This window comes from Daucus carota, chromosome 3, assembly GCF_001625215.2.
Source record: "Daucus carota subsp. sativus chromosome 3, DH1 v3.0, whole genome shotgun sequence".
NCBI classification, from domain to species: domain Eukaryota; kingdom Viridiplantae; phylum Streptophyta; class Magnoliopsida; order Apiales; family Apiaceae; genus Daucus; species Daucus carota.
The window spans coordinates 14358045-14378804 of NC_030383.2; the positions used below are offsets into that span (position 1 = coordinate 14358045).

A 20760-nucleotide genomic window follows, 5' to 3' on the forward strand; every position below is an offset into this window, starting at 1 on the left:
CCACACTGCTCGACACGCATTTTAAAGCGCATATAAAACATAGTTCCTATAACTTATTTTTTAAATTTTTTTTCTTTTATAAAAATTTAAACATCAAATTTTTATTCAAAAGAAAAAAAATTCAAAATAATTTATCGAATTATGTTTTACGAGAGTATTAGAAGGCGTGCTCAGCTTCTGTCTCCAATATAAACAAATGAGGGGGACGGAGGGAGTTATATTTTGCTAAGTGTCTGGTAAAAAATGGTCAATATAAAACTTTAATCGCACAAAATAATCAAATTTTCTAACACGCGTCGATCAATAATTTCCGCTTACAGCTACCGGCGCAAAATATAGTACGAGTATAATACGACTAGAGGCTAGAGCGGTTGATATGAAGCATATTTTTAAGGCTACTCTCTCTCTAATAATTAGCATTACGATTAGGCGGGGCTGGTAGAAGAAACAGGTGAGCAGACGGCAGCACACCCACAACATGGACCCACCAAAATTCGCCGGAAAACCACTCCCGCCCCCCTTCTCGACCCGACCCGCCGACATAGACAAGATGCCCGAGACCCCACTCCGCGCCTCCCACCACCGTCGTGCCCAGTCGGAAACTTTCTTTCGCTTCCCCGACGACACCCTCTTAGACGACGCCGTCGCAGACTTCGATCTCTCCTCTCTCGACCTCCCTTGTATTTCTTCCGAGAATAACCACCACCCCATCTCAGCAGCTGACTCCGATTCATCGGGAGATGTGCTTAAACAACACCCCACAACTTCTTCTTCTACTACTTCACATTTCAGGAGTCTTTCTGTTGATGCTGATTTTTTTGAGGGCTTGTCTATTGCTGATGATGTTAATTTTAGTATTAATGCCAAGAAGGCTCTTGCTCCTGATAAATTGGCTGACCTCTCCTTGATTGATCCCAAGAGAGCTAAGAGGTACTTTATGTTTCAGGTTTCAAGTTATGTTGTTATGATCAGGGGTTTAGTGTTTGTTACAATTTTGTGATTCTTGACTGGGGTTATATGGTTTTTTCTGGTTGAAAAGGATTCTTGCGAATAGACAATCTGCGGCGCGATCCAAGGAGAGAAAGATTCGGTATACGAATGAGTTGGAGAGGAAAGTGCAAACTCTGCAGACTGAAGCAACTACCCTCTCTGCACAAGTTACAATGCTGCAAGTATTGGGTTTTTTCTCTTTAAGCCATTAACAGGACTTGCTCTTTTTTTTTGCTTCTGCTGAATGCTTTTCATATTTTTGTCGTTTGATATTATGATACATTCATTCAGGAGTCCATGCTTTTTTCTTTTCAATCTGTTCAAAAAACAGGCCTCTTGTTCGAGGTGGTTGATGCATTTATTCAAGTATAGCTAATGCTTGTTTAAGAATCAGAAAGAGAGCTCCCCCCCCTCCATTTGTAATTTTTCTATGACATATTGACATGTAAGATTAATAATCTAGTATGCATGATATTTATCTTTCTAAAGTTCTGTGTTATTACTGAATCTTTATTACGCATGATGATATTATGTCATGCACTTCTGTCTCTAATTCCAGTATCTGTACATGATTGATAATTACACAAAATTAGTCACTAGGTACTCATTTATAAATGAGCGCAGCCGCACCGGATTGTGGAATGCTTATTAATATTTGGATTAGAATAGCTCAGCTGCTTAATTGACGAATATTAGAAGTAAAATGCGGAACTAGAAACAAACTAACATCTGTGATTTTTCAACGATGCAGCGAGATACAAGTGGATTGACTATTGAGAACAAGGAACTTAAGCTGCGGCTACAGGCTATGGAACAGCAGGCACATCTTCGAGATGGTACATACCTTTACCCTTTCACATGTGTAATATATTCCACCTTTCAGGAAGGTGGAAATAATTGTTATGCTTCATGAGTCTTAGTCATTTGGAGATTTAGAGAAAGATTCTCCATTGTCTGCCAATACATGTGTGTGTTCGTTGGCGTCTTTGTAAACTAGATATAATTTTATACACAGTTCTTATCAAGCTTAATTTGTTAATATTGCATCACTTATAAGTATTGCATGTGCAGCTTTGAATGAAACACTGAGAGAGGAAGTCCAGCGCCTTAAGATAGCAACAGGACAAGCACCAGCTGCCAATGGGAGCTACTCTAACAGAGCTTTGCAGAGTCAGTTCTCTTCTCATCCACAGGCGTATCACTTTGGTAATCGCCAGGCACCTCAATCTCTACAGCAGCAGCTTCACATGCCTCCTCGGCCAGCCCTTCTCAGTACCCAAACTCGAACCGGGCAGACGCAACCTAGCTTTGCGGACTTTAATTAGACTGTTTGACATCATCCAACAGCAGTCTCGATTTTGTCAGATTTCTTAACTGAGAAGGTAATATTGATTTAAGGTGGCATCTTGTACATTATACATATGGTTTATACATGTTACAGCTGAAAATAGTGATATTTCTGAGGGTGACTATCTGTTACATCAAGCTATGACATTCTAGATCCTTGTTAAATATCTAAATTGGAAATGGATTGTAATATTATACCTTCGTCCATATTAGTCTTGTGTATGTTTTGTATTTTAATTTTCATCCATCTTTTATTAGGAAAGTGTTGTGTAGATTATCTTTAGATACCTTACTTATTAAGCTTTTCGTTGTTGTGAGTTTGACATTGGCAAGTTCGTTAAATGTTGTTGATTATTATACTCGGGTATACTCCCTCTTTCCCATAATAAGAGTCGTTTTGACTTTTTACACGTAATTTAAGGTGTAAAAAAAATCATAGCTCTACATATTATTTTTAAAATTTTTTTTTCTGAATAAAAATATAGATGATAAACTTGTATTCAGAAAAATAAAATTTGAAAAATAATATGTAGAGATATGATTTTTTTACACCTCAAATTACGTGTAAAACTCTTATCACGAGACAGAGGAGTACTGCTAGCCAGAATAGAATGGATGATTGCTTAGAACATCATCAAGGGTAAAAATCTTCATCGTTAAATATGAGTTTTCAAATTATATTTTTCTTTATCTTAATATCCGAAACATTATCTTCGTATGCACGAAAATTGTTGATGTGGTAATCAATAAGATTATGGATCTATTTAATTGTACTAAGTAGTAAATTTGATTTTCAACTTGGAGTAAGAATTTAAGAAATTTACAATTCTTTTTGAGTTGTGCTAGTTTATCGATTATAAAGTAAATCTTATTTTCATATCGATGATATTTTCTCCATCTTGGAGTTTAAAATTCTCGTATTCCTGAATCAAATTATCCATTCGAAAAATTTTTCCATCGGTAATTTTTTCGTAAAGTACTTTTAACTTGTTTTCACATTTCTTGTACGAACTTGTAATTATTTACACTTTTATATTCTTTTTGTGTAAGTGCACCGGCAAGAATCATTTTCATTTCATTTTCAATAATAATATGAACAACTATATTAATCGGAATAATTGTATCATTTTCTATCATATCCAAACTTTGACTATCCACATAGCAAAGTTTTAACATAAATGTGAATATCCAAACTTTGACTCTTTCACTTCTGACATAAATGAAATTTGGCTACAAGCATGTTTTGGTGGAAATTGGACCAATTTAATAGTATTGGTTAAAAAACACAAATGTCCTTAAATCATTAGATCTAATCACATTTTGGAATTATTCGTGAGAATTTTAGACCAGCATTATTTTGAAACTCTCCGACCAAACAAAACACTAAAATATGCTCCTCAGGTTTGTCATGATTACAGAAGCAGTGCAGAAAAATAAGATCCTACTTTAAATTGGTACAAAATATACCTCTAATAGCTAGTCTCACATTAGGTGAAGATACATTAATACGTACAAAGAAACCTACCGAGCTCACTGCAAATCCACAGACGTCCCCAATATTGCAAAAGTTCTTGCTGTAAAACTGTGAAGAAGTAAATAGATGCCTGAGGTTTAACTGAATCTAACCGACTCTTCAAGTACAAGTGACAACAAGAAAATCATTTAACAGAGTAGCCCACAAGAACCCCATCAGTTTTACATTTATGATCTCTATACAAAGTCCGCCACAAAGATGCTACCTGAGTCGCACCATCCACCCAATATGTCGCGGTTGGCACACTGCAGAGATCGGATAATTACAGTTAAATGGAATTCTAATACATTATATACATTCAAAACAAATTGTGCAGCACTTGCATATATGAGTTGCAAAAGTCTATAGCATTAGGCCACTATGTTACAGTTTACCAACTGATGATGGTTGAGATACTCTTGTACATCTAATTCGGCTTTTAACATTCTTTCAATCAAATTAAAAAACTTATATTAATAATTAGATTTTTTTCAAGAACAAGACTTCCCGAAATTCTGAAATCTTTAGACTATAGCCATTAACATTTTGCATTCCCAAATCTTTATTAATCATATTACAACAACAAAAGGGCATTGCAGTTCAAAAGTATTAACATATTGCAACTTTTTTGTTAGAATATTATGCAATTGCAGGAAACCCAGTCATCCACAGTTCCGGCTATCATAATTCCGATGAAAACTCTAGTAACAAAATCTACAGAGCAACATAGAGTATAATCAGTATATTAGGGAACGTATTGGTGCTCCCCAAGTTCCCCCATATACATTGGTCCCCATTTGAACCCAGGCATATACACACACATATAATACCTTGCTGAATCCAAGCCAGTTTGAGTCTCCTTTGAATGAATATGCCTTCATGCTTTCTTCCCATTGCCCACAAATGACCTACCAAAATGTTCATTTTAATGGTGTCAGTGTATCACTTTGAGGAGGTCCAATAAAATTGCAAATGTAATAGAATTCCAACTTTAAATGATCTCGTGCTGCTCCTAAAAGTGCCGAACAGATGCCTTCAAAGAGACCATTTTTAAGTCTATAGGACTTCGACGTGTTATTACATGATTTAAGCCGAAGATTAAAAATGCTTGGTATTGACATGTACTATTCCTAGTATGAGAGAAAACAGACAAAGTTGCAGTAGAAGTAGGGTTGCCATGTGCTGACATTTAAGATAACAAAACATGCAATCAATCAAGGTTTAAATCTGGCGGAAAAATCAAGAGAAAGTAGTGACACTGCTACCTGGCTTTGAAATCAAATTAAAACAATGAAGACACTACATACTATTGTCGGTGTTTTGTAGTCCGAACTCCAAAGTGTTGCTGATTAACTTCTTTAAGATCAACATTCAAGCTAGGTTTCAAATTACTTATTCAAAGTTTCTATTGGCTATTGTCTAGTTCTTCAAGTGTTTCTTATTTTTAAACATATGGACGGTTAAAAAGCTTTTGCTATATATGATACATAGCTTCTACAATCTCAAAGCTGAACAAGAATAACAAAATATTATTCAAGTTGAATTATTGATGATATGTATAAAATTTGTTTGCATTCTTGGAAATTTGAGCTAATTTATATCAAGTAACGTCACCCACATCAAAGTTTAAAGTCTAGATTTCAAAGAAGAATTAATTATCAAAACAGAGAGTGATGTTGTAGGTATTCATGGAAGCACAAAGATCTTTACTGAGCAAAGATAGTCATATTGCTTTACTTCTAACTTTGATTCCCTTTCCTGGCCCTTTAACCCTAAACCCATAAAACAACTATTTGAGCAGGAGGGGACCAATACAAGATCATCAAGTAGAGTAGGCACTTAAAGAGCATCATCATCTTTACATGCCTTTATTTTCTGAGGGTGGTGTTTTGGCAAACTTTTTAATGAATGGAATTTATGGTAGGGAGTCATAGCAATACAATATATTGATGATAGAACTAGACCAACAGATTGTAACCTATTGATTAAAGCTAGACAATAAATTAGGTATAGATTCCAGATGTAACATTCAACAACGAGAAAATCCCCAAAAGAGTTCTACAGAATCTATGTCATTCCATGCTCTGGAGTATGGAGAACCATTTCCAATAGACCCCTACTGCTTCAGATAACAGTATTAGAGAGATGTAAAATAATGTACTTGAGTGCATAAAAGATGGAGATGTCATCTTTCAAGCAGTCCACAATGCTATTGCCCCGGGACAAGGGAAGGATTTACCTCATAATCAACCCCTTGTATAAAGATGTAGTTAGAGTCAGCACATGAGAAAGCCAGACCAGTAATCTGCACCACACATTATGAGTTTTCTGTTATATGGGTGCAGAATATTAATTCTGTATAACCTGCAATGGCCAGGAAGACACATATATCCGAACCGTATAAAATATAAGGTATGTCACACATGCACAGTAGAACAGAAGGAAAGCCGATAACTTTGAGATTCATATAAAACATACTGTATTTCACATATATCATTTAAATTTTTAACTTTTTCCTCCTTAATTCTTTGTGCCATATGATATAAATAACACTCTAATGTTCAATCCCTGATCATATCATTCATTTAGAAACAATTTACTGTAATATGACATAGACAATACATTTATAATGTCTGCGCGTGTGCATCTGGCATCTGTTAATCTGCATAACCTATTACAGGAAATATGCTCATTTGGTTTATGTCTGTGTCATGTAAGAATAGCTGAATACGGTAATTATGTAAGCAATATGAACATAACTCAAGGATAAGAAAATGATAATTTACAAGTCTAAAGCTTGTAGGGAAAAATTCAATTTTCATACCTAGTTCTTCCTTATCTTAAGAGCTTTTAATACCAGCTAAAGAAACTAGAGCAAGTGAATCACATTACAATTAGTCAACTAAAAAACTGAACACTGACCTCATACTTAGAACAATGAACCCACCTTGATATAGCTGTCAATCTACACAGAACATTGTATATTGAGATCAGGATATCATTATATCAACAAACCAAGTGCAAAGGCCTTGTATTTTGAACGCCATAATGGAATGAAAATCACACACAAAAATTTACTCCTGTTTCAATGCAATACTACAAAGTAACAGTAAAAAAAATAAAAAATTCTGAAGTTCTGCTTAAAAGTTCATTTTCTTAAGAAACGATAAAGGTTGGTGGTGCATGTAAATCATACAAAGGCAGGAATTCCAAAATTCTTCTCTATCACACTTGCTGCTTTAGCCTCACTGGACCTGAATTTCTTAATCCAACTCATCTTATTTTCAAACCAGAGATAGCCTTGAGATTTGACCATTTAAGAGAAGCGTTAAAGGACTCCTCACAACAAGCACAAGAATGTTGCATGATTCTTAGATTCAGATTTGATAAGAAACTACCTGCGAGGATCATAGATAGTAACAGTACGATCAGCTCCACCGACTGCAATATTACCATTTGAAGAGTTGCTGACTGCGTATAAGGTATCGCCAACTGAACCAGTAATTCTATGCACACAACCATTATTTTCTTTCACTCTTAAATCCCATAAGGACAGCTACAAAAATGAAGAGAATAAGAGAGGATGACACGTGCAAAATTTTGAGTAATCCAAATAGGTTTTAGAACTAAACCTGGCAACCTTCTGTAACCGCTAATAAAGAACTTCCATATCCACAAGACAAGTTCTGTACAAAACTTAGAGAAGTTGGATACCGCAATCTGTTGAATAGCTTTACTAGAGTCATAGATAATCCAGAAAAATATGTAATAGTTTATTTGACCAAACCAAGAGATGGTTGAGATCATTGCTGTAAATATTTGGAAGCAGAATTCTGTAAACGAAATGGCATAGCTTACGAGTTGTGCATAAATAATATATAATATTTTAATGCAAAAACCTAATAACTTAATTTTATTACAATAAAAAAACAGCATATTTCAGGGTGAGAACATAGATATGTAATATCACTAAAACATATTTTAGTATCAGGAATATTTGTCACTGTCCCAGAATACTAAATTCAGATAAAAGTAATAATACTGCATTGATTCATGAACTTAAATAGAACCAAAATTGACCCAAAAAGAAGGGTTGACCATTATCAAATAGTTACAATTTACAAAGTTTTCTTTTTACATACTTTTCTTATTTACCACTTTCAAAGCTTCATCTATCATACTTTTCCCTTCATTTTCTTCTGCAATTCAATCCATTTTTCTCTCAGTACTGTAATCTATAAATAAATCTAAGAATTCAGATTATAATCATATTCATCAACTACAAGTTCTTTAGCGGACCCCTAATCCTTTCCCATTAGTCTGCTCAGTAAACGTACAAAGTAGACTGCATAATAACATATTAGAAGTCAAGAAAGCCTCAGGCTCCGGAAGCGCAGCTGGATCAATTTAATAGAGGTTTGCACTCTCAGATGATGTCGAAGTGTATTAAATATAGTTATGTTTAAGCTAAGGCCTAAGAGTTGTCCTTGAAGCGGACACAAATCACTTAGGAGGTTTCCTTACCAAAGCTCAATCCAAATAAGTTTCAAGTCCGCCCTTCTGGTGTCAATATTTTGACCAGGTTACCATAGTATGCAATACAATGGAGTTGCGAAATACTAGTAGTTTGTAGATGCTCACCAAATCTGATAAAAAACACATATTATTTTTAAGGAGGCGACTCCTAATCTACTAGTTCCCCAAGATCTGTTCTGTTATTATCAACATAAAGTTACTAACAAAGCCTAATGCATTTATTCAGCATTTTCTCTAAAGACTCCTAGTTAATATTAAAAGAGTGATTAATGTAACAAGTCCAAATGCTGTTCGGCCGATCAAGTGGCTTCTGTAACTGGTTTTTAACAAACCAAGAGGACAGTTTTATTTTTATTCCAATATTTTGTGTATCTACCCACTTCGGTAAATTACAAATACCAAAGAATTCGATTTAGGTTATCTAAATTAATACTGTCACCCAAAAGCAAGAAGATCCAAAGTATATTATCTCAGTATGCGTAAACACTTGCATAGTTCGTGGGTCAGCCTAAGGAACCACAATCCAGTTCCCTCATTCCGGAACGCGATTCCTCTTCGACCTGGATCACTAGGGATAATACTCCAGTTCGCTGACTTCGCGATCCACCTTTAACTTGGGGGATATAAGAAAGGAAGACAACTTGATATCATCTTGATTAATATTGTTTCTGGAAATGTATTTTAGTAAAAGAAATAAGACAAGGAAGGAGTTGAGAAGATGATGAAGATGAAAGAAAAGACACACGAGACATGCCTTGATTAAAAAAACAAATTTAGATCCCCTTATAAATATGATCGATGGTCCTCACCATTACAAGTACCCTTAAAATTTCAGTTTGTAATTTATTTGGAGTAAAAAATATTTTAATTATATAAAACATAACTCATATTGTTTATTAAAAAATACGAAAAAAAAGGGATCCTCATATCGACCCACAAATCAGCTTCTGGTCATCGTACCCGATTCATGAACACTAACGTTTCATGTACCCTATCCCGTAGCACGTACCCAACCGACCCATGAACCATGGAACACCATTGATCACTTTGAAGTTGGGAAGCATGAGTGCGGGTGCGTAATACGGCATATGGGGATACGTAAAATTGCCAAATCTAAAATTATGGGAACTCCAGTGCCGGGAGATTCGGTATAAATTAATATATTAAATATATATATATATATATATATTTAATATATATATTTAAATATATATATATATATATTTAATATATATATATATAAGAGTTTCATTTAAATTAAACTAAATAGTCAACTAAATAGGTTCATTATCCTTAACAATGTGTCATTATTATTCGAGAACACACTAATGCATTTTAACGTCTTAATTTTATATATATATAAGAGTTTCATTTAAATTAAACTAAATAGTAAACTAAATAGGTTCATTATCCTTAACAATGTGTCATTATTATTCGATAACACACTAATGCATTTAAAGTCTTTATTTAATTAAGTTTTTAAGATCTACATTATTATCTCTCACTTGTGGGTCGAAGAAGATTCTCCAAGAATCCCCGTGCAAACAAGATCCCCAAGTATCGGGTGTGCAAGCGAAGAATTGTGAAGAATCCCTGCTTCTTAGCTTTGAAGGGTTTAAGCGACTTGTATAGCTACAATGTGTATACTGAAGCTAGTGTTTAAGCTACTAGAGCCCCAAAAACCCAGCTCCATTATTTGTTGTAGAAATTTAACGATTCACAATTGGCTGCAGCTTTGATGTATTCTTAACGGTTTATACTTTATATATTCCCCGAGAGAACACATTTCTTCCACATATAATGGGTCAAAAAAAATTCATTCCATTTCTGAATGGATGACAAGAGATCTGGTATTAGAGAGTTTTCGCACGAAATATTTACAATGGCAGCTCCTAAATTTTTACATAATAACAATGAATATAACAAAATAGGATTCCAAATTAAGAAGAGTGCAGATGGAAGCGGATATGTCAAAACTCAGAACAAAAACATTGTGACGTATTTCACCATTGAAAGTGGCCGACCATGTCATATAGAAGTAACAATGTACAAGTTATACTTAAGAATGAACATGTGAATATTGTGATCAGATAGGTGATGGGCATATCCTAGTCTCCCAGTGATTATGTGAACTGGCCAATGCCGTCCAATATAACATGCTTTAAGCCTCAAGCATTGCTATGGACATGATGACATTTATAACACTGAAACCACTTAAAAAGGGTTGATTTCTTACAGCACAAAAAGGACAATCAACTAAAGAGACCAAAATACTATGGTTTATAGGTGAAGATAAGTAATTTCTATTAAGATGTATATCAATCATCGTTCAACATCATAGGCACCACTTACGTTCGTAAAGTCCGTAGATGAATATCTTGGTCGTATATATCCACGCTTTTGCAGTAGCTGCGTGCCACAGCTGCCTAAAACAAAAATGTCAGTTAAGCAAATGCAAAGTCCACAGTATAAGTTTCCTGATCAAGTCGAGATTTTGAGCAAACTAAGTTTTAGTCAAAGTAATGATTTTTGTCTTGAACATCTGGTCAATTCATGCACAGTAAACATCCACGACCGGTGCTAAAATATGAGGCACTATCCTGGGCATCAACACAATCTTTATGTGTGAGCACATGGATGTGTACATACACATCTCATATTATACACATTTGCAGAATATCCTAGTCCTAACACAGTTATAGTCTGACTGCAACATAACTACAGCAATAATGAATTTCAACAGGAAAAATTTCAGAGCTCTTAACTGCCAAAATCAATTAAATCATGCGCATTATACTGTCACAGGAAGTGATTAACGGAGGACACAGTTCTATGCCAGATATTCGTGCTAGACCTTAATTCTGTGTTCTAACAACCAAAACTTGCCATTCTAGAAACAATTTACCTCAAAAGCCTGCAAGCAACAGTCTATATGTCGTAACTTGCTATAGGAAATACTACTATTCTACTAATACTAAATTGTAATCCAAAAAATAATTCTCAAGTCATCTTTTCACTCTCATCCTCACATGTCCACTTGTCAACAGTAACTGGAGGAAAACATATCTGTTCATATTAAAAATGCTGCACTTACATACAGTGTTGTGGGAGTACAAAAAAATTCAGATCAAGTGTACTGATTATTGCTTAAAAAGAATCAGTCCAGATCAAGGAAACTTACCATTGACCATTGGACTGGACTAAAGCAAAGGCCTGCCCAGCTCCCTTCTCCAACCCCACAATCCTGAGGGCATGCTGAATATATAATCCTACTGACATCTGGATCTGGCATTATGTATTATTGGTGTCAAGATCAACTTATAATAACATATGTTTATTACTATTATTATTATTTAATTAATAATAAGCCACGCCAAGTGACACCAACAGCAAAGTGTCCATATGGATCCTTTTCGTCATTATAACAAGAGACGCGGTGAAAACAAGCAGTGAGAGAACAGCTGAGTAAAGCCTATGTTAGCTTATTTACTATGCCATATTTCTTGCTAATTGGTGCAGAATTTCAGACTATTGGGAGTAGCTGCAGATTTGTAGCATTGGTCCTTTTTAGTAGTTATAGCTATCTCCAAAATTCCTGATGCTTAGCTTGAAACTTCGGTAATTAAAGGTTCATTAAAATATAAGAGGGAAAGAAATATTTCATCATCTATGTCTGCTTGAGATCAGTGAACTGTTGTGGATACATCCCTTGGTAACAAGTCCCGAAAGAAGAATAAAAGAAAAGGCAAACTGTTGGAGTAATTTCAGGGGCATGATTGCTTTTTAAACCCTGGAATAATTTTAGGGATTTGATTTGAAGTAAGTTATTGTGTCAAATAAGTGTAGTTGATTGTACAGCTGATATGGTTGTTTTCCTTGGTCATGTTTATTGTTGGAAGTACATCTGATTGTTTCCCTTGACGTGTGCTACCTTAATCGTTCTTCTCCTATTTATGGTGAGACGATTGACAGAAATAAAATTACTACCCATTCAAACAAAAAGTTGTGTAAGGAGACTTGAAGAGTTCTCTTAAGTAAAAGACTCTTACTGCAAAATAGGTTCTTTTAAGTACAGAGGAAGCAATCCTTCTATCCCTAGTTATAGACCCGTGACGAGATTGTTCCGAGATACTCTAAATTGAAATTTCCATCGGTTAGAAATATGGTGTTCTTTGATGAAGACCATAGTTACATAGGACGAGATTCGATTCGAAACGCGGTACAAAATCGGATACGTGAAACTTGATTTTTAGTGAACCCGGTGCGACGGAACGTACGGGTACGACGGGTCACACGGGTACGACGGGTCGCACGGGTACGATGGTTTTTTTTTTTAGTTTTTTTATATATATTAGGTTAAAATTTTAAAAAATAATATATATGTGTGTATATATATATTTCATTAAAATCATTTTAATTTATAATTATTATAAACTTTATCAATATTTTTAATTTATATTAAAAAATTAAAAAATATATTTATAAAACAATAATCATAGTTAGAGAATTTATTGGGCTGGTGCCTTGTGTACTTAAAACAAAATATGTTAATGGGCTTGCAGGGCCCAAGTAACCCTATTTTATTAGACACGGTTAAATATACAGAATATATACACAGCCACCGTTCTTCTTCTTCTTCCCATCTTCCCGCTGCGGTTCTTATTGTTGTTTTTTCATCATTCTATAAATATCACCACCGACAAAAACGAAGATCTGTCCATTATCATACAATCACAGACACATAGATCGATTCATTCTTAACGAAAATCATGTATATTCATATGGGTTCGTCACCGCCGGCGTTCCGATCGCGACTCCCGGCGTTTCTGGTCACGTTTGTTCCGGATTCGAGTACGAACGAACTGGTTCGGGATACGTGGGGGCGTACCCATTTCCTTGTAACTATGATGAAGACAAAAACACTTAGCATAATTTTGTTTAAGTAAATGTAGTTGATCAATGGATGGCATACTATATAGTATCCATTGATCAGACAGCCCGTCAACGGATGAGATTTTTGTAACATTATAGGCACTTGTTAGGAGTTGATAGTACAAGTTGATCAACTAATATAATTGTGATCTATCTATAGATGTGTAATTAGGATGACAAATTGTAAATATTTCAAGTCATATAAATTACTCAAATGAAGTGAAGATCAACAGCTATATCAAAGCTATCAATGGATGAAGAGTAAAGGTACATCAATTGCTATCCAAACCCATCAACGGCTAGTGAAGAATAAGCTATCAGCTGATAAATAAGGAGCTATCAATGGCTAGTTAAAAAAGCCATCAACAGCTGCTCAAATGACTTATCAACGGCTAATCCAAAGCTTATTAGTTGACAACTATTGTGCATTGAATGAGAATGAGATAAAGGTCACGTGAGTTAATCAGTTAAAGTACATCCTATTCTGGGAGCTAAGCATGAATTTGACTTAGTACCATATTAAAGAACTCAAAACTTGTCATTTCTAGCTATACAACATGGGAGTATTCAGAAATGCAATCTGTCACAAGACAAATATTTCCAAGAATGTACAACTAAGAAATGAGCATGGGAGCAACTTTTCCTAGATATAGAAAGCTAGTTTATTTGTTTGAGTAAAGTTCTAAACTTAGAATATATAGCCAAGTAATGTACTTCATTTTGCGGTATCCAACTTGAATTTAAGAGAAATTACTTAAAACTGTTAGGAAAAATCTTGTACAAGCAATCTCTTAAATCTCTTGTAAGCTGCTGTGTTTTTAAACACTGAAAATTTCATCAATAAAAAAATCTCTTAGGTGAAAAAACAAACCCACCTGAAATTTTTAAAGAGCTTTTGTTATTTAAATTTCTGTTACTTTATTTCTTGTCTCTAAGTTCGAATACAAAGAAGAAAAGTTTTAAAATCTCAAAGATTGTATTTAACCCCCTCTCTACAATCTTTCTACTGATTGAATTGTTAAATAACACCATCTTATATGGTACAGAAGACAATGTTGGGTGGTTGTATCGATGTGAGGAATTTTTTATAAACCAGAAAACAGGAGATAAAGATAAGATGGGGTTGACAGCTTTTCATCTGATTGGAGACGCCCAACTATGGGGTTTTTAAGTTGGAGCAAGGGGAACCAGAATTAACATGGGATCAGTTTAAGTCCTATTGCCTTCTACGTTTTGGTCTTCCATTAAGCGGAAACCCACAAAGGGAACTAGTTAATTTTAAACAAGGGGGTGTTGTGGAAGAGTATTAGCTTCAATTTATGACACTTTCAGCAAGGACGGATTAACAAGTGGACTTATTTACTGCTGGGCTAAATGAGGGTTACAAGTGGATGTCGTGATGCAAGGCCCTCCAAGCCTTGTAATAAATCGAGCACGAGCTTTTGAGTGAAAATTAGACTCGCCAACAACATTAGTATGCAACCCTAATTTTTAATGGAAATTAAGCATATGAATGCATGAATAAAAATTAAAACAAGATTCCAAGACTTGAGTGCTCCAGCAAGGGTTGTCAGCACTTAACACAATAACACCAACATATGTAATGCACATTGATACCAACAAACTAAGGCCAGAAAGCATGCCTTTATCATTAACAATGGCTTTGGAAACAATAAGGTGGCCGTAAGAATCCACGCTCCCTAGTATTGTGTTTTCACCGCCTGCAGATGTAACATTAAATTTAGGGAAAAATAGTTAAAGGATGAAGGAATAATAAAGTAGCAACAGCGACAGCAACACCAATAACAGCACCACCACCAACACCAACACACCATTAACAATGATATTAGCATTAGGGTTGGTTCTTTTCATTTACAAATTCATTTTGTATTTTTAATTTATCAATTCTTGCTTAGTACTGGGGGAATATTTTGATGTGAAGTGGTAAAGAGTTGAATACTTTACAAAACAAAATTAACTAAACTTGGGTGTCCTGCTGCAAAAAAACCTTTTATTGTACTCGTTTTTGGTACATAGTTGTCATACAAAAGTAAACACCTTTGTATCACATTATATATAATTGCTCAGCTATATTAACTGAGTACATCAATTAGTATCTTACTGTCAGTTTCAGCCAGAACAATACTCTGGATTTCTGAGCGGTGAGGACAGCGATCAACCAAGTCTGACTCTAAAACCTTCAGTTTATAAGAATCAGAATTGAGAGAGCATGCATATGAAAGATGGTATTAGACATACACGTAATCAGACATACATTAACATGCAGGTTAGGAAACATTTTATATATAAATAATAAGAACTTTGAAAAGATTACAGTTGTCTGATCAGGGATCAAGAGGCTTTCTTTTCCTTGACTAATCAGGGAATCTTCCATTGATACCTACAGTAGAGCAAACCAATCAGAACATATTATAATTCAAGAAGATACTACTTGCCACCATGATATCGCTCCTTACTGTCCATTGAAACCTTCACAAGGAAAATAAGATTGCCAACTCATCACGAGCATGAAAAATATAACTTGATTTGTACAAAAGGATTGCATATGAACCAGTTGATGATGCTCATCAACTGATGATCGATTGCGGTAAATGTAAATTCTTTAGCCACATAAAATAGCTCTGTTAAAACTACACACTTAAGCTGCACAAATTCCTTGAACAAGTAAAGCCAAACAAAAAATGACCAAGTCATTATACAAGGGTCTGATGCATGGTCTAGTGGGGGTATCCACAAGTATTTTTCTTCAATTAGTTAGATCAAACAAATTACCAAAAGCATGTTACAAAAAGAAAATATAAATGTATAGGATTTAATCAGAAAGGACAATATATTGATAGAAGTTGTTCTACATAAAAGTAAAATAAAGAATGTAAAACTTTGGAACAGCTGCTGTATTATTGACCTCATAATGCAGGACAACAAACTGGAACTCAAGATAAAATGAATAAACAATAAACTAGGTGATAGAGCCGTAGAAAACCAATACCACTGGGCTTCCTAATTGCAGAAGGGAGATATAAATTGTGGACCCATGAACAGAAGTCACAAGTTAAATTGGTAATATGCCAATAATCAAGTCTGGTCTAGAATAATATTTGGATTTACATGACTTATACTGTCTTGAGAATAGAAACTTTAAAAAGTAATTCTAATGGAATAAGGGCCAAACACTAGGGCTTACTATAACTAGTCTACAAACTTAACTCCTAGCCCCAATATAATGTATATAAGTAGATACATTAATTAAATAAAACAACAAATCTGTTACATTTTCATCCCCCGTCACCTCGACTCTCAGGTTTATCACTTTCTAGATCTCTTATTCAGTCTTTGACTTGCATTTGGAATCTTAATATGAGCAGAGTCATCAATCCCGAACATAAATCTCATCCTGGGACTTGCATACAAAAACTTTGACAGGCTATACCTAGATGGCTGTTTGTTTCGTTGGTTCTATTCGTGGAGAATACAATGAAAACGATTAATCTTAGTTTGGGGTTTGCTGGAAAAACATGAACTAGTATGGTTGTTAATGGGTAAAAATAGTTTCTTGATTTGGACAAAGCTTGAGGATTTGCTATCATTATCGCTTGTAGCATGACGTCAATGTGTTTCGAGAATTCGAATAACGTAGTACATGCTTAGCAGCCATCATAAATGGTAAAGATACTAGTGGGACGAGTAAAGTTTGTCAGCAATTTGTGCAACTACTGCCTCATCTGGGGGCTACACGCCGAAAGATAGTTGTGCTCGTTTTTAATCAAACTGAGTTGTGTAAAACTTATTAAACCACAAGCACAATTCTTTGATCTGGCATAACTTAGGGGTGAGGTTGAACCTGGAGATTTTGGAACTGTTCTGAATATCCAAACCAAATAAAATCCTAAACCAAAATTTTTGTGAACACTACATACCAAACTATTCTGAATTATGGTAACATGACATAGTTCTAGCCCTAGGAGCTGTTCTGAACCTTATAAACTATATGATAATGTTTATATATAGCAAATAATGAGTTTACATTTATGTTGGTGTTAAAACCTAATGAAAAATGGATACAAAATACATGTGTATGTGATGAATACAAAAAAAAACAATTTTTTATACCCAAATTCAAAATGCTTAACATGAATACCCAATTCAGTTAATTCAGTTAATCCCGGTGGGTAAAAATGGCCAGTAACATAAGATATTATTAATTCAGTTAATTTTGACAAGAATTGTTATTTTTATCATTGTTTTAGAGCAAGTCCAACAGGTGCCTTATTTGGTGTCCGAAATCAAAATTTGGGGCAACTGACAAAAGTAAAGGCTCCAACAGTGTCCAAGAAATGCCTTAAATTGTTAGGACGTCTTTCATCTGCCTTATTTTTAAGGCTGCCCTACTCAATCCTCATTTTTTTTAATAATCAAATATTATTGTTCCCTCTCTTTCCACATTTATTTTCATACTTACAATTCAAATATCTTAATATTTTAACAATAGGGCTTATGAATAACGATTCTTGTTGGAGTGAATGTGCAAAAATGATATCCTAAACTACTAAGACACTATATTTTATAATACTCAGAGCATCTCCAATGGTGCTCCTAAATCATTCCTTAAACAATAATATAAAATGTGGCTCCTAGTGAGTTAATACATTGGAAAACATGATAACTCCAATCCTACTCTTTATACTTAGCTCTTTATTCACATTTTATATTTATTTTATATAAATGAGAGGAAAATGTTAACTAAAAGAAAGGGAAATTAATATTACTCCCTCCGTCCCAAAATGAATGAGCTGTTTTGACTTTCACGGAGATTAAGAAAAAGGTAGTAAGTTTAGTTGAAAAGTGTGTAAAGTGGTGGGACCTATCAATATTTAATAATAGATTTGAGATAGTGGAGGAAAGTAGTGGGTGTAATAGTGTTTATATTATTATATAATGGAGATAGTGGAAGAAAGTAGTGGGTGTAATAGTGTAAAGTAGTGTTCAAAAATAGTAAGTATGATGGGTTCATTCTTTTTGGAACGTCCCAAAAAGGAATAAGGGTCATATAAAATGGGACAGAGGGAGTATATTCATACATAAGAAGATAAGAGCTACTAGATGATCTTTAAAAAAGAGGAGAGACTGAGATACTAGGCTCTTAAATTTTTAAAGAGCTTCTAAGAGCCCTTTGGAGCACTAATTTTTGACTTGCTCTTTAAATTTAAAGTTGAGAGCTTGTTTGAAAAGCCCATCGGAGCTGCTCTTACAAGGCCTTCACTAGGACACTCTTGGAGTTGCTTTTAGGTGGAGACCTAGCCAAGAGGCAACTAATAACACATTTTAATATTAAACTCATAATTTGTTGAATTGAATACAGTTTATAGACTTAAGACTTGTCAATGTGAATCAAACCTTACCCTTTTTATTGAATCAAATCTTACCCTTTTTATGTCAGGAATCTTACATATAATCTCAACCCAACCAATATATTAACAGGTATATTGCTATGGATTTTCTAGTGTGTGCCCATGTTCACACACTAAAAACTACTCCCTCTGTCCCATTTAATTGTATACGTTTCTTTTCAACTGCTCGACACGCATTTCAATGCTCTTATAAAACATAGTTCCGTAACTTATTTTTGAGATTTTCTTTTTCTGAATAAAAATATAACATCCAAACTTTAATTCAGAAAAAGAAAATTTTAAAAATAAATTTCACAACTATACTTTACAGGAGTATTAAAGTCTGTGCCGCGTCCCCGTCCCCCAATGTATACTACTCAGGGGGGCGGAGGGAGTATTTTTTAATGAGGTACGCACTTACAACTATATTTTAATGAGGTGGCAGATTTTTATTTGTTTCAATTCCGTTAATAATGATGAGTCTGCATGCACAAGAATCCACACCAATAAAAATCTTCCACCTAATTGAAAAGTGGTTGTTAGTGTGTGCTCATGGGCACACATTAGACAGACCCATATTACTATATATTAATTAAAGAAAAATAAAAGTCTTGCGCAAGTTACAAAATTGTTTCAAGGTATATTGGGTAAAATGGATGCTGGCCCTGAGAGTCACCTTCAGCAAATGTATGGCCTTCAAAGTCACGATCGCCGAAAAAGGCCCTCACTATCACATCAAAAGGGAAAACCAAACTTGTGTTAAACACAAAACGCAACTTCGGTTGACGTTTTCACCTCTTTTAATGGAGAACGCAACTTCAAGTTGTGTTTTACCTCCTAAACGCAACTTAAAGTTGCGTTATTTTTTTTCTATTTTTTTAAAAATTAGTTTAATTTTAATTATAAATAAATCATTCTAAAACCCAAATATGAACCCTAAAATATTAAGAACTATGATTAATTTTTTAATCTGGTTCCTCGGTTTTAGGGTTTCACGACCCCAAAGCCTCAAATTTTAGGGTTTAGGCTCGAGGGTTTAGGGCCTTTAATCCTAAACTCTAACCGTCAGTCAATTTAATTTCAAGTATAACTAAATAATTCTAAAACCCAGATGTGAACCCTAAAATATTAACTGTTAATTTACGTTCCAATATTACCTTTATTATACTAGTTCCTCGGCTTTAGGGCCTCACGCCTCGAATTAATTAGGGTTTAGGGCCTAAACCATCAGTCAATTGAATTTCAAGTATTAAAAAAAATCATTATAAAACCCAAATATGAACCCTAAAAATATTAAAACTGTTAATTTCAAGTATTTTTTATAAATGAATACCTAAAACGTAACTTTGTGTTACGTTTCTAGTCACTAAAACGTAACATCGTGTTACGTTTCTGCTTATTTGAAAAATGAAAACGATAAAATGTGACTTCGTGTTGTGTTTTATTGAAAAGTGTAAAACTAACTTGAAGTTGTGTTTTGAATTGACAGTGAGGGCCATTTTCTTGGACAGTGACATTTGGGGCATTATATACTCAAATTGTGACTCTGGGGCCTTTTCTCAGTAAAAATGTAGTTGAATACAAGCAGAAAGAAAATAAAATAGAGAAAGTGGAGACCGTGAGTTTATAAATGAGAGCAGCAGAAGCTATGTAGAGAGAACAAGTAGAAGCATGTTGATTGACCTGCAAAAAGAAAAGGAATAATGTGAGATGAGAGGGAATAACAAGTATGAATTGAAAGGTGAGCAAGTGTACGGTACGGACATGAAGAGCGAGGCGAGTGGGCTGTATATGAGCTGGAGTAGGGTGTTCTAGTAAAGAAGCTGGGATTTTTGCTTTGCGTACACTCTTCGCCTCCAACATCTTCTGTCACCCTATCAATTTGTGTGTGTTTGTTTCTCGGTCTCACTGTTCCCCCAGTGCTCCGCCCTCTTTTTACAGCCGAGGCCGGCGGTATCGGGTCGGTCGGGTTCCAGTCAAAAATTTGACCCAATTCTAAAATTTTGTTTTTCTTACTGTACGACCTTGTATGCC

At 34.7% G+C, this 20760-nt stretch overlaps 2 protein-coding genes across 5 annotated transcripts; one reads left to right on the forward strand and one right to left on the reverse strand.

Moving 5' to 3' along the window:
• The first annotated feature begins 284 nt into the window (after positions 1 to 284).
• On the forward strand, positions 285 to 2599 carry LOC108210779 (transcription factor VIP1). The gene is made up of 4 exons (XM_017382185.2): positions 285 to 930; positions 1040 to 1172; positions 1742 to 1826; positions 2062 to 2599. Exons 1-4 carry the CDS (start codon positions 479 to 481, stop codon positions 2313 to 2315), a joined length of 924 nt encoding a protein of 307 aa, XP_017237674.1. The 5' UTR covers positions 285 to 478; the 3' UTR covers positions 2316 to 2599.
• Positions 2600 to 3689: 1090 nt separating this feature from the next.
• LOC108214653 (uncharacterized) lies at positions 3690 to 20746 on the reverse strand. 4 transcript variants are annotated; one of them, XM_017386778.2, is made up of 13 exons: positions 20491 to 20746; positions 20344 to 20409; positions 15654 to 15719; positions 15441 to 15516; positions 14962 to 15039; positions 11568 to 11671; positions 10739 to 10812; positions 7483 to 7570; positions 7249 to 7406; positions 6773 to 6815; positions 6090 to 6155; positions 4681 to 4758; positions 3690 to 4116 (listed from the first exon to the last, which is right to left on the reverse strand). In XM_017386778.2, the coding sequence occupies exons 1-13, from the start codon at positions 20587 to 20589 to the stop codon at positions 4048 to 4050; spliced, it is 1065 nt and encodes a 354-aa protein (XP_017242267.1). In that variant the 5' UTR covers positions 20590 to 20746; the 3' UTR covers positions 3690 to 4047. The 4 variants fall into 4 exon arrangements, with proteins under 4 accessions (XP_017242267.1, XP_017242268.1, XP_063946448.1 ...); XM_017386779.2 differs by having other exon boundaries at positions 3978 to 4116; positions 6798 to 6815; positions 20491 to 20725; XM_064090378.1 differs by lacking the exon at positions 3690 to 4116 and adding an exon at positions 4420 to 4564 and having other exon boundaries at positions 20491 to 20725.
• Between the last annotated feature and the right edge of the window lie 14 nt (positions 20747 to 20760).

Coding starts and splice junctions, on each gene's coding strand:
- LOC108214653 (XM_017386778.2), bottom strand. CDS start 20,589: ATGTTGGAGGCGAAGAGTGTACGCAAAGCAAAAATCCCAGCTTCTTTA. Junction 7,571..10,738: donor CATCTACGGACTTTACGAAC/GTAAGTGGTGCC, acceptor GCTATTCAACAG/ATTGCGGTATCCAACTTCTC. Junction 7,407..7,482: donor CGGTTACAGAAGGTTGCCAG/GTTTAGTTCTAA, acceptor TCATTTTTGTAG/CTGTCCTTATGGGATTTAAG.
- LOC108210779 (XM_017382185.2), top strand. CDS start 479: ATGGACCCACCAAAATTCGCCGGAAAACCACTCCCGCCCCCCTTCTCG. Junction 931..1,039: donor GATCCCAAGAGAGCTAAGAG/GTACTTTATGTT, acceptor CTGGTTGAAAAG/GATTCTTGCGAATAGACAAT. Junction 1,827..2,061: donor GCAGGCACATCTTCGAGATG/GTACATACCTTT, acceptor TTGCATGTGCAG/CTTTGAATGAAACACTGAGA.